Raw genomic sequence first — 13,843 nt, 5'->3', positions numbered from 1 at the left:
CAACCAAATATCACATTTAACATATCATCTACATATACACACCAAATCTGGGATCTAAATTGATTATAACTCTTATTGTATCTTACAATTAGTCTCCTCAATCACAACTAAATACTTTGTAAAAATTAAATAATAAATACTATGTAAAATAAAATAATAATATTAATAATAATACGTCTACCTTCCCGCCATTGTTAACTTTCCCACCAAAATTTGGCGCCAAAACCATATCAAAACGAAGGCCAGAGGAGCAAGGTTTTCCTCATTACACCTTTGTTCGTGTGTCCGGGCGAAAAATAGTTCGACTTTGAGCTCCTGGATCGTCCCATAGAGCCAGCGGTTGCCAAGTTAGAATAGATTACTCGTTTATTTGCAAATTTTTGGCTCAAACGTTCTCTTTCTCTACATTAAAAGCAGCCGAGAGCTGATAAAGGGGTTTCCATATTCAAATCGTTTAGGGGTTTTCATACTGTTAAAAAATGCCTGGTCCAGATTTCAAAGCCGATAAAGGTAAGCTAAGCATCCTACATCATATATGAGGGCTGGAATGGGCTGGATCTGATCAATATGCTAAATCGTTTTTTTCTCTTTTTTTTTTTTATATGTAGAGGTTTGCAAGGATTTCCTGAAGAATTTTGTAGCAGACAATGGCGTTACAAAGTACATGGACTTGTTGGTATTTATTTCTTACCGAAGCCTTGATTTGGAAGGAGCATTGACGGTGGCATAGTTCTTGGAATGAGTTATATTTTTAATTATTTTTGGGTTTATCTTGCAGCAAGATGTTGCTAACAGGAGAATACGATGCATTGACATTGAGCTTGATGATATCAGCAAAGTAAGATGTAGAAGCCAGTCTATTAGGCCCTTACTAGTTTTTTCGTGCAAGAAAAATGATTAGGGTTACGGTTACAGGTTTTAAGTTTTTAATGCCAAGGTGTTGTGGTTCTTAAGCTTCTATTATTTCTTGTAGTAGTATAAGGATTTTGGAAACACCTATCTAATGCTTTTACTGATGTCTCCAATTTGGTTTCTTTGCAGTACAAGGATTTTGATGAAGGGTTTTTGGATAGGGTAAGGACGAATACTCGTCGTTATGTTAGCATTTTTGCCGAGGCAGTTGATGAATTGCTGCCCGAACCTACTGAAGTTATTCCGAGGGATGATGACTACGACATATTAATGAGGCAGAGACTAGAGGAGACCGGGGAAAATGCAGACACTGTGGACCCTTTTCAGAAGATGCCTGCAGAGATTAAGCGATTCTTGTAAATTTATTGAATCGAGCCCTACTGTTAAGTTGAAAAGTTATTTATAGGGCTCCTTTAATGCGTATACCGTTTATGCCCATTGGTTTGTTCTAAAATTCACGAATCGATGAAAGAGAACTAATTGCTCATAAAAATGAGAGGTGCGGTCAATGTCATAACTTAAACAGGGCTGCGTTGGTTTTGATATACACGTCAGTCTCTAGGTGGTTTTTGGGCTTTGATACCCCGCCTCTCGCTGGATAAATTCTGTACATCCGAACTTTTACGAGGGCGTCATAATAATCATTGGGGTTGACATTTCAGCCCCAGCCGTATCGAGCTCAACTTAGGCCTAGACAAATGATTAAATGGTAAATCTTCAGCAACCATGCTGAACTAAGTGTTACCATAAACCATGTAACAAAACAGAGAGGTCTTAAATTATAGAGAGTTTCCCAACTAAATGTAACTTAGGGTCACTTTTCAGAACAAGGCCAATATAAGTCGAAAAGAATGTTGCACAGCATACAGAGCATTGTGTTGAGTTATTTTGATAAGAAGGTTGTCAAACATCGACTTTTTGCTGATATTTAGTGGATACCGAAGGGAATCCTTAAGTATGATATGAAGTTGTACGACCTCCGTTTAATTTATTATGGCAAAGCCCAAAACTAGTCGAGGTTAACTAATCTGAAATGAGAGTCCTCCATAATGGTTCAATGAACGTTTTCATGGTCCGAGAGGCCTTAATCTGAGTGAAAATTAAAGAAATGATAGACGTAGGTCATATTCAGGTGCAAACTAGATATATTGAAAATTCCTTCTATGTTTCATGTGATTTAGTTAGTGCAGCTATTTTCGCTGTCACGATGTTTTTTTTTAATTTCTTTTGCCAGTGTTTGGCTGGAACTAGCTAATAAGTTACTGCCAATGCAGCGAAGTTCACATCAAAGCCTTTGCAAAGGAAAAAGCGTTTACATTGAGAGAAGTAAAGGCCTCTCATATTGGACAGCTTGTCAAAGTGATGGGTATAGTTACACGCTGCTCGGATGTGAAGCCACTAATGCAGGTTGCAGTATACACTTGTGAGGAATGTGGATTCGAAATATATCAAGTATGATATTTCTAGCCCTTCTTGGTTTGTGTATTATCCGAGTTATGTTTAGTAACCTTATTATGGGAATTTACTAATTGTATGGTACATTCTCTTGCTGAGATGTATATTCAATTTTTTCTTCAGTTCTAGTATCTTATGATGAAGGCATATCTTGAACAGGAAGTGACAGCTCGGACTTTCATGCCTCTGTTTGAGTGCCCATCTAATCGTTGTAGGACAAACAATGCCAAGGGCAATCTCATTCTTCAGTTGAGAGCCTCGAAGTTTTTGAAGTTTCAAGAGGTAACTACAACTCTTTGTTTTCTTGGGAGTAAAAGAAAAGTTCCTTGTCAGATGTTTTGGCTCTTGTAAGAAAAGGAAGGAAAACATTTTTTATGCTACCAAATTAAACTCACGTTTGCATAATTACAGTAGCCTGAATGTTTTAATTTAATGGTGAGAAGGGATATCACTTGTGCAATTGATTGCCGTTCCGATTCTTTGAGAGAGCTAGTCCTACAATGCTTGAACCCCATTTAGGTTATTTATACTTTCCTACGGACCATATTTCAACGCATCTTTAAAGTATTACACTATAGATACGAATAAAGATTTTCAAAAGAACTGTTCAATATGTAGTTACAGAGAAATTCACAATTTGAGCGCTTTTTCACTCTATAGTGGTATACTCTTCAGCATAAAAAGTTCCTTGTCAGATGTTTTGGCCCTTGTAAGAAAAGGCAGGAAAACATTTTTCATGCTCTACCAAATTAGACTCACGTTTGCATAAGCACAGTAACCTGAATATTTTAATTTAATGATGAGAAGGGATATCACTTGTGCAATTGATTGCCGTTCCGATTCTTTGAGAGAGCTAGTCCTACAATGCTTGAGCCCCATTTAGGTTATTTATACTTTCTTACAGACCATATTTCAACGCATCTTTAAAGTATTACACTATAGATCCGAAAGATTTGCAAAAGAACTGTTCAATATGTAGTTACAGAGAAGTTCACAATTTGAGCGCTTTTTCACTTTATAGTGTTATACTCTTCAGCATATTTGTATTTACGTGTGCATATTTTAGGTTGCCGAAGGCCTGGCTCATATTTTTGAGCTCAACTTTTTAAATTTGAAAAGTGTTGGTAAATTTATGTCTTGGTGATGTTGGTATGATATGTTTTTCGGTATCATGTGAGACATTTTTGATTCAAAGTTGTGAGTTGGAGAGGTCGCTAACAGATGACTTCATTTCCATTTAACAGAGCTGAGGTTTGAACCTGCGAGCACATTGGATCAGTAAAGGCACAAGTCTGTGATCACACTGGCCCAGTAGCAACTTGAACCTTAATGATCACAACATCAACACCATCATTTAACCAACACACTATAAAAAGAACTCCAATTTTAGAACTCAACTTGTTACCATCGATGTATTATGTAGTCCCTAGTTATTGGTTGTGCTTATTTTTAAGTATCTATTGGGATCGTAATGCTTTATGAAGTATGAAATGGTTGACTTTGTCCCTCGTGAAATCTTGGAAATTCTTTTGCATAGATTGTCTACTCATTCTTATTAAAGTACAGTTTATACTCTACAATTGCTTAGAGTGATTTGCTTTCAGTCCTAAATACAGTAGTTTTACATTTATGCTGGGCCACATTATGCCTGATTGATCCAAATCTAAATCATCATCTCCTATAGATACAAATATTTTTGCTATGACGTGAGCCTCTTACTATCTGTGTGTAATGTCCCAACTCTGATAATAAAATTTAATAATAAATAATAATAATAAAATTAAAATACAAAAGAATAGAAATAAAATTTAAATAAAAATATAAAAGAATATAACTAGATATAATTTAATTTAAATTAAGTTAATGAATGGTCAAAAGAAATGAAATGATAAGTTGTGATTCTTAAATATGAGGTATAAAAGGGATGAGAACTAATTCGAAGGGGGAGAATATGAAAATGAAAGTGCAGATCTGATTGTGAAAGGTTGTATCCTTTTCAAAAGACAGAAATAATGAAGAGTTGCACCCTTTCAAAGGGTGCTATTGGTGAAAGTGTCTCTTGTCAAAGGGTATACATGATGAAGAGGTGTGATTGGACTTCACATTGAAAGATATAAAGGAAAGAAATAAAAAGCATCTCGGGAGATCACCATTGATCAGATCAGATTAGAACTGTTATTAAGTTACAAGCAGTAATATCCTTGTTCATAGTGGTATGCATGGGGTGTGTTACTAAGTATGCTTAATATATGAAGCACGATAATGTTCTTATGCAGAATTAATAGTAATATTAATATGGACTGCAATATTTATGAAAATCATACTTATATATATATATATATGAAATTAGTGTGCTTATAGTCTAAATCATGTTATTACTCAGTATTTAAGATGGGAATGAGATGTTTCAAGGAGGGGCAGTCTAAATCCAAGCATAGGTTAAGTCTCAAGATAGGGTGGGGATTAGCGACCCACAAGCCTTGAGGGTATTGATCCAAGATAGGTAAGGGCTTGATTTGTAAACTTTGAGGGAATCTATTGTATTTGGTCTCTAAGCGCTTTAGTAACATACATAAACCCTTCTCTCTTAAAACTGAAGTAGTAGCAGGGTCTGATATCTATATTAAGAAGTACGAATAATGAAATTAATCATCTAATGAGAAAAATAAATAAGCATTTGTTAATAACTAATTGAAAAATATCAAATGGATCAGGTACGCGACATTATACTGACAATTTTTCTTAGGTTGCCTTATACTATGTGGGTGTCTTGAGGACTTTGGTGCACCTCATAGGAATATTGGTAACTCGGGGATTGTGGTGCAACTCGTATGCTCTCTCTATTAAATTATTTTTAAGAGTCTTTGACTAAGCAATCATTCAGTCTTGGCTTCTGTTTTACATATGGTTCTTAGTGTAGATTTTTATTAGCATCTATGGTTTTATTTTCAGGAAGCATGGGGAATTATAAGCATATAGTCTAGATGTAATTCAAGATGACTATTTCTGTAGCGCGTCTCTGCTATGTACCAATCGTGGGTTGAACAACAGATCCCAGTTAGATTTCTTAAAAGAATTCGATTTGGTTGATTCATTAAAGTATTTTAGGTTTGAATGTTTTTAAGTAAATTCGTGTGTGATATTTGATCGTTTCTAATTTAAGTTTATTCATACATCACCTTCTTTGTGCATCTGATATCTTTCTCGTCTGCAGGCTAAAATTCAGGAGCTGTCAGAGCATGTTCCCAAAGGACATATACCTAGGTCGATGACAGTACACATGAGAGGGGAACTTACCAGGAAGGTATGCTATCTGCAAGACAATGTTAACTGTGCGTTAAATTTGATGCTATATATATTTAATTTTGCCATAACTAGATTTGTTTTGACCAGGTTGGGCCAGGTGATCTTGTCGAGATCTCTGGAATATTTCTTCCTATGCCTTACACAGGCTTTAGGGCCATGAAAGCAGGTTTGGTGGCTGATACATACCTGGAAGCAATGTCAATTACTCATTTCAAAAAAAGATACGAAGAGTGAGTTTTAGCTCCTCATCTGTCATGAAGTTTTTGGCTTCTTGTTGTGTAAGGGCTTTTATAATGTTTATATTTAATCTTAGAATAGTTTAATTGTTGGGACTATCAAAATTAAAAAAAATGATATGTGAAATTTGTTTTAATTTTTGATGACTAACACGTTAATATCTCCCTTTAATCTGAAGGAGTTGTTACGAAATCAGACAGTATTTTGAATTGTTCAAACTTCTCAGCCCACCACTTGTGGAAATATTTGTTGGTTGATCTGAAGATTTTTGTTAGTATAATAGATCTTAAATTGGGTTTCAAATTTTGATGATGAGCTTGTGACGGGTCTCAGGCTTTGATAATGAGCTTGTGAGTTTGACATATTTCAACTTTTCATGGTGAGCTTGTTATTTTGATAGGTCTGAAACTGGGGTTTATTTTGTTTATTGCTGCAATTTGATGAAATTGACCAAACGTCAGTAGCCAATATGAGTAGCCACCATCATTCTAGAGCAACTCTGCATTATCACTGACGAAAAGATAAAAAATGATACACATTGGGTGCAATCAATACATTATGGACATATTAATATCAATTGTCCACCAATAATAATTGCATTCAAATAATATCTGAAATAGCACGCTTTAGGTGCAGCCTTGTGTAATCACAAGTTGTCAACAATTTATGAAGTCTCCACTCAAATTTGACACACATGCTACCTCCTCTGGCAGATGAGAGGAAAATAAAAACATAATCTCTTTGAAGGAGTTATTGACCAAGAGGCAACATCTTTGTTGCCATAGGCTCAAATAATTAGAATACATTTGTAAGAACCAATATATCACAATCGTCAATCATCATAATCATTTTTCATGAGAAGCAGATTCACTTTTTCAATCTTTTCAACAATGGAATGCTTATCAAATATGTTGACATCTTATAAATGTCAATATTAACTGTAGTTAATGTAGGTTTAATGAGACCTGCAACATCATTAGAAGAATTATGAGCAACATCATCGCTATTATTAGTAAGCACATTTTTGCCATCAATAATAGATTGAATTCTTTTATAAGATTTGGTCTCCACCTTGAATGATCGGTTCAACCAAAATTTATGCGCCTCATAGAGTTTGTAGGGGGATTTGCTAGATAATAATGTTTGATAGAATCAGTATGCAAATCACATGACCTTAATGTCTGCAATGGTAACAAATTTGGTAGATCGAAGCAATTATTGAAAAGATGATCTTGATGTCCACAATGGTAGAAATTTGAACATTATTAAACTTAGTACACATTGCTTTTGGTTGATTAGATGTTTGAACTAATGTAATATCAACGTGAGAGTTATTTTATGTTCCCTTGATACAAATTTTATGGGTTTGGAATATCTCTGCCGAGCCACAAAGTCACAAGTCAAGCGGTCAGCAGTGAGTTTTGCTGCCTCGACTGGCTGGCTTGTCATTTCATTGGAACATTCCGAGTGGCCTATATTGTTAGAAATAAGCTTATGTGATTTATGTAACTGGAATTTTACGTTGTATTTTACTGATTTAACACTGTTTTCTATTGTTTATTCCTTTGTACTGTAGGTATGTTCTGCAAGGTGATGAACAAGAACAAATTGAACGGCTAGCTGAGGACGGGGACATTTACAACAAGCTTGCACGTTCTTTGGCTCCAGAAATATTTGGTCATGAAGATGTTAAGAAAGCTCTATTGCTTCTACTTGTGGGTGCTCCCACTAGAAAATTGAAAGACGGGATGAAGGTATGATTAATAACTGAACAGAGATGTAAATAGATGAATTTCAAAGGATAGACTCCCTGTAACTTAAGATTATGAACTGTTTGTTATTACAAGTGGAGTTTTATTATGTTTCACTTATATTTGGCTGGACAATTTTTATCCTTGTTTTGGATATTTGAATGCTGTATGTGTGACCATAATCTGTAGAACTGGTTGTAGCAAGAGCCAAATATCTACTGACTCGCGTCAATTCTTATTGCTTCTACTCAGTAAACTGTATATAGCTCATTTTCATTGAATTCACAGATAAGGGGTGATTTGCACGTCTGCTTGATGGGAGATCCTGGAGTTGCAAAGAGTCAGCTGCTGAAACACATGGTCAGTGTGGCACCTCGTGGAGTTTACACCACTGGGCGAGGGAGCAGCGGTGTGGGTCTCACAGCTGCTGTTCAAAGGGATCCAGTTACGAGTGAGATGGTCCTTGAGGGCGGCGCTCTGGTATGAGTAATTTAATGCGTTGACCTGTTAATGGCGTTGCAAATGTGGGTTCAGTAGTTAATCAATTAATTTGTGAGGCTGATCTCTGAAGACTTACCTAATATCGGTATTTGGTATATATAAAGCGACTGAAGTAACAATACAATCTTTTGTGGGATGAACCAGGTTCTTGCAGATATGGGTATATGTGCTATTGACGAATTTGACAAAATGGACGAGACAGACCGTACTGCTATTCATGAAGTGATGGAGCAACAGACTGTGAGTATTGCAAAGGCGGGCATAACAACCTCTTTAAATGCAAGAACTGCAGTGCTAGCCGCTGCGAATCCTGCCTGGTATGCATTGAATCATTGATTTCTAATCTGGTTTGTCCCTAAAATGAATTATTAATCTGAATCTTAGATTCCTGAAATAACCGCAAACCAGTGTGAAGGGTATTTATGCTCAAATTCTATAAGAGGGAGAGGTTTTCATTTGAACTGCTGAATTTATTTGAGTCTCTGCCTCTCCTTTGTCGGGGACCAATTAAAGTCGAGGATATGGTCATGTACTTAGAAAGATGGCATTATTGGGATATTCCATTAAGTCTTCACTGAAGAGGTTTCCTTATTTTCTGTACTTTATATATTTGAAGCTACTAAATTTTGGAATTTGTAGATTCTAGAATTCTATTTCCAGATCAGCAAACCATTTATTGGAATTTGGAGATTCTAGAATTCTATTTCCAGATCAGCAAAACATTTAATGACAATTTTGTTACAGTTTCTTCACACGTCGATTATATTTTATATTGATTTTTGCTTGAAAATGTTTCTGATTCCAAACAGAGTTTCCTCCTCCGCATGATTAGGTTGCTTCAATTTTGTTCGTAAGCTTTGCGATGGCTTCAAATAAATTGATTTTTGTTTGAAAATGTTTGTGATTCCAAACAGAGTTTCCTCCTCTGCATGATTAGGTTGCTTCAATTTTGTTCGTAAGCTCTGATACTTGTTACTATGACAGGGGTCGGTATGATCTCCGGAGAACTCCCGCAGAAAATATCAATCTTCCTCCGGCATTGCTTTCCCGTTTTGATTTGATGTGGTTGATACTTGACAAAGCCGACATGGATAGCGACTTGGAAATGGCTAGACACGTGTTATATGTGCACCAAAAGTGCGAGCCGCCCCCTTTGGGTTTTGCTCCTCTTGATTCATCCATACTGAGGTGAGTAATTGACTGATTCTTGGCTCCTGATTCTTAAACTTACGTACAGTAATGTTGAATGCATTGGTTATGTTTTCATGTGTGATTTTCACCAGGGCATATATAGCAGCAGCGAGAAGAACGGTGCCTACGGTGCCCAAAGATTTAACAGAGTACATTGCCAGTGCTTATGCTGCCATGAGGCAAGAGGAAGCACAGAGTGATGCACCACATTCTTACACCACAGCGAGAACACTTTTAAGCATTCTTCGAATCTCAATGGTATAAATATTCTAATAAATAGTAGATTTGTGTATTCAATAAATAGTAAAGATTTAAGTCTCTGGGCTGATGTTTTAGCATTAAAGTTCTCCCTGGTGCTAACAGTGCTAAGAGGTCCTGTGGTTCCTTTTACCGTGTAGTCATAGCAACATACATGTCAGAAAAATGATCAGAGGAAGTCGTTACTCATGGGATAAGGCTACCTGAGGATGACAAATCTCAAATATCTAAATGATATCTAGAGGCTCTTTTAATCAGAAATATGATGTTTTTTACAGTTCGTGATAGTTTATTATTTTTTAAATGTTGATGTATTTAAATAATTGATGTTTCGGTTTGTACATCATGATCATTCTTGAGAAATAAAAGATTATGAAAGAAAATTGTAAGAGTGAGCAAGTATAAATTGTCTGCCTTTCCAGATTTTTCAGTCTTTTTTATCAATTTATTACTAGCCATTCTTACAATTTTTTACCGTTATTTTCTTATCTTAAAGATCATGGTGTATGATCTTAAATTGGCCAGATTGATGTCAATAAGTAAAGTGATGGTGTATGCATTTTTTTTGTAATTTTTCATGTATAAGATCTCTGACTGGACCATTAATTCACAGGCTCTAGCCAGGCTTCGATTTTCGGATACTGTGGCCCAAAGTGATGTAGATGAAGCCCTCCGGATGATGCAAATGTCAAAGTTCTCTCTGTATGCTGATGAAAGAAAGAAGAGCGGTTTGGATGCCATATCTGACATCTATTCCATCATAAGAGATGAAGCCTCCCGAATGAACACCATGGACGTTAGATATGCTAATGCTCTCAACTGGATTTCTCGGAAGGTACTTTCTATGAACTACATGTTGGCCCAACCAATACCAGTTGATTCATGTGTTATTTTTGTGGAAAAAGTATCGTAAGTTGGGTTTTGTTTTTTTATTTGTTTAGGCTTACACAGAAGCTCAGCTTAAGGAGTGTTTGGAAGAATATGCAGCATTGAATGTGTGGCAAATTGATCCCAATACATTTGATATCCATTTTATTGACGCTTAAGTGCGCAGAAAAGGAACCCTACAATGTATCATAACAATGTAAAGTAAGCGTCCGCACGTTTCCAAAAATTTTAGAAACATAAAAGTTTGCTTTTCAGGCGTTCTTACGCTCAGCAACATCTCTAATTCTTCTTTGGTATTAATATAAAAGTTTATTTTCGTAGATTAGGTTGAAGATTCCGCCAGATTCCTAAGCAACATGGGAGTGAGTCAATTGGTTTACCCTGTGAAGTTCGTGTCCATCTAAGGGATGTCTTTTATGTAAAACGTGGCTTGAATATTGCTTCTATTCCATTTCCTGGTTGAGGAGTTACTTGTTCACTTTTTTTTTTGGTTTAAGTGAAGGTTGACACTACTCGAGATTGCTTTTTCCTATGGTGCAATCCTGTTTCCGAAGATTTCTTTTTCTCTAGAGTTTAATAACTGCCAAAAACTGTTAATTAATAACTGCCAAAAACTGTTACATTTTGACAGCATTCGCCATCAATATTTAGAAGGTTGGTACGACAAAGCAATCGGGATCTTTCAAAACTATTCTAGGCCAAGGCTTTTTCTAAAGCATGAGAGATGTAGGAGGATAGAAAGAGGAACACAGGGCCACCTATCCCTTTTGAAAGCATGCCATATCAAGTAAAACCATTATTTTTTTCATATATGATCTTTTAGACATGTCCAAATTTTAAGGGATATCATTAAAATTCAGTTTCACATCGTAATTTTGGTGAAGTGCACTCTACAGTATTGTAGGTCTTTTTTTTAAGAAAAATATTATTATAATAATTTGACGTGTTTATCAATTGTAGCTGATTTTGGTCGGGTAACAAAATATTAGTTTTTATTAATCAAGCACCCCCTCACAAACCCTTTGTCCATTTATGAAAAATATAAGCCTAATTCAATACTAATTGGTTGCTTATACAAGTACTAATCCTCAACAAATTGGCAAATGTGCTTGGTTAGATTGCTTTGTGTATACAGTATGCACATGTGATATGAAGTCTGGTAGGTGTGTTTTATGTCTAAAGATGGAATAGATATTTACTTTAAGGTTTTAGAGCTTTTTAGGTTAATGCCATTGGGGGATTTGGCAAGGTCTAAATTAAGGAATATGCTTTTTGAGATTTAAAAGAGATGATGAATTGAATAGTGTTACTTAATTATATTTTTTACATAAGATTATCTCAAATATTTATCATTAAGTAGCAAGTGCTTTTGTAACCAAAAGTATTTGAATAAAGTAGAATAGGTGATATATGTAATTAAAAATGTAAAATTGATTGATAAATGTGAAACCTTTATATTATTATTAATTCATATGTAAACTCTTCAAAATTTATGAATATGTATAAATCATTGACAAAATGGTATATTAATACAAAATTAACTTAGAAAAAAATGATATATTAATACAAAATATAGAAAACTCTAAATGTTTTTGAAATATGAAGGGTTGAATGTAAATCAAAATAAAATATAGAATTAGTATTTAAGAGATGAGTTCTTTGTCTTGCGAAGTGTTTGACAATTATAGGAACATTAATGCAAAATTGAGAATGAACCAACAATCGTTGTCCTAGAGATAGTTTTTTAGCTCCTTGAAGTTTTATCATCATCATGCCATTTTTTTTGTTTCATTGTAGCAAAATGTATGTAAAGAACTTGGCTAGTAAAGACAAATTCCTATTAGAACTTGAAGTCTCTGCTTTTACTAATCATGTAAAACTTGTTTAACATTAGATTGAGTAACTATAAGCTACTTCTTAACATCAGAAACATAGTTAGGCTTGCTTCTTGACCTTGAGGAATTAGTCTATTCGATTAACCTCTTGATTTTGAGGGGTTGATTTCCCTTAGCATAGGATGTTCTCTAAATTGTGCCAAGGTCTTTAAACCTCAAGTATTTCCTCTAAATTTGTAAGTAGTCATTTTGCCCTTACTCCACAACGTCTTTCCATATCATGGCTCTACTCTTTGTTTTTATCTTTTTTCTCTTTCCCCATTTGTTTGGTTGCCCTTAGATATTGAAGACCTTAAATTCTTTGCCATAGAGAGCTTGTTAAGAGTAGCAACCTAAGTAGACAAACTTAAGTATTAAATGTAAGCCAATGATAAATATGATAGACGATGAACTATTGCATAATGCTAAAACTTGTGCAATAGATGATGAACTATTGCATAATGCTAAAACTTGTGCAATAGATGATGAACTATTGCATAATGCTAAAACTTGTGCATTATATCCTACTCAAGTTGAATAGGCTAGACAAATGAACTAGCCTCTAACAACTAAAATCTAGGAACTTCCAATCAAGTTATAGAGTTCAATCTTTTTATTTTTTAATTTCTTGGGGACTTCAATAAAATAATCAATGCTTAGAGAAAGAAAAATATGCCTATATGAAAAGAACATTTGTAATTATAGTTAAGACCAAACCACTATAAGAATGAATCCTTCAAAGCTACAAATTTTGAAAGTGTAGGATTTAACATTATTCTTTACCTCCATATTTGTGTTGGTGAAAAATTAGGGTTAGGGTTAAATTAAGACAATAAAACCACTAAATGAGCTAACTAACCATTACATTAAGGAGGAGAGGAATCTAATAAATCTAGCCTTGATAGATTAAGATTCTGATAAGATTTTAGGCTCCTTTGATAGGGCTCTATCCTCCTTAGTCGAATTGAATTGGATTGTTGAAGATTAGGGCAAAATAGGTGATTATTGAAGAGACCATGCAGAGACAGTGAGCTATAGTTGTCGTATAGAGACACCAACCTAGATTAGGGCAAAATAAGATGTCATGGATTTGATCCTAGAGCTCGACTTGATTTTTCAAGACCAGGTAGTATCAATTCGTCATGGTCCTTCAAATTTCTCGTGGTTGAAAGATGAACCCATTCATCTCTGTGAATTATGTCGATTCTCTCGAACACAACTCTGTACTTGTTTCCTGCACATAAAAAGAAGAGGGGCATTGTTGGGAATAGGGGTTTGACTTAGAGGTTTGCCTAAGTCAAACCTCAATTTAGGAGTTAACCTTGAATGAAGTAATGCAAATATTGAAATGAATGCTAAATAGATATACCTTAGATTTGCAATTGTTGATGATGATGCTTTGCTCTTTGAATAAAATCACAAATGTTGTATGAAATAGCATGACAAACACAAAAACTAATCATACACACA

The 13,843-nt window shown here is 35.0% G+C and overlaps 1 protein-coding gene across 3 annotated transcripts; it reads left to right on the top strand.

Moving 5' to 3' along the window:
- Nucleotides 1-206: 206 nt before the first annotated feature.
- On the top strand, nucleotides 207-11,307 carry LOC131064547 (DNA replication licensing factor MCM7). 3 transcript variants are annotated; one of them, XM_057998705.2, is made up of 16 exons: nucleotides 255-510; nucleotides 609-676; nucleotides 779-838; nucleotides 1,042-1,268; nucleotides 2,187-2,364; nucleotides 2,527-2,649; nucleotides 5,582-5,671; nucleotides 5,761-5,903; nucleotides 7,487-7,664; nucleotides 7,950-8,141; nucleotides 8,307-8,479; nucleotides 9,147-9,350; nucleotides 9,446-9,611; nucleotides 10,225-10,446; nucleotides 10,553-10,700; nucleotides 11,131-11,307. In XM_057998705.2, exons 1-15 carry the CDS (start codon nucleotides 480-482, stop codon nucleotides 10,655-10,657), a joined length of 2,160 nt encoding a protein of 719 aa, XP_057854688.2. In that variant the 5' UTR covers nucleotides 255-479; the 3' UTR covers nucleotides 10,658-10,700; nucleotides 11,131-11,307. The 3 variants fall into 3 exon arrangements, with proteins under 3 accessions (XP_057854686.2, XP_057854688.2, XP_057854687.2); XM_057998704.2 differs by lacking the exon at nucleotides 11,131-11,307 and adding an exon at nucleotides 10,821-11,016; XM_057998703.2 differs by lacking the exon at nucleotides 11,131-11,307 and having other exon boundaries at nucleotides 207-510; nucleotides 10,553-11,016.
- Nucleotides 11,308-13,843: the final 2,536 nt, after the last annotated feature.

The sequence above is a fragment of the Cryptomeria japonica genome, chromosome 4, assembly GCF_030272615.1.
Source record: "Cryptomeria japonica chromosome 4, Sugi_1.0, whole genome shotgun sequence".
In the NCBI taxonomy this organism is placed as follows: Eukaryota; Viridiplantae; Streptophyta; class Pinopsida; order Cupressales; family Cupressaceae; genus Cryptomeria; species Cryptomeria japonica.
The sequence above is the reverse complement of the archived record's forward strand: the minus strand, read 5'-3'. Positions and strand labels throughout refer to the sequence as shown.

What these genes read in the sequence shown, in the direction of transcription:
- LOC131064547 (XM_057998705.2), top strand. Translation starts at nt 480, where the DNA reads ATGCCTGGTCCAGATTTCAAAGCCGATAAAG. An exon ending in GAGGGGAACTTACCAGGAAG is followed by an intron (nt 5,672 to 5,760) that starts GTATGCTATCTG and finishes TGTTTTGACCAG; the next exon opens with GTTGGGCCAGGTGATCTTGT. An exon ending in CTTGATTCATCCATACTGAG is followed by an intron (nt 9,351 to 9,445) that starts GTGAGTAATTGA and finishes GATTTTCACCAG; the next exon opens with GGCATATATAGCAGCAGCGA.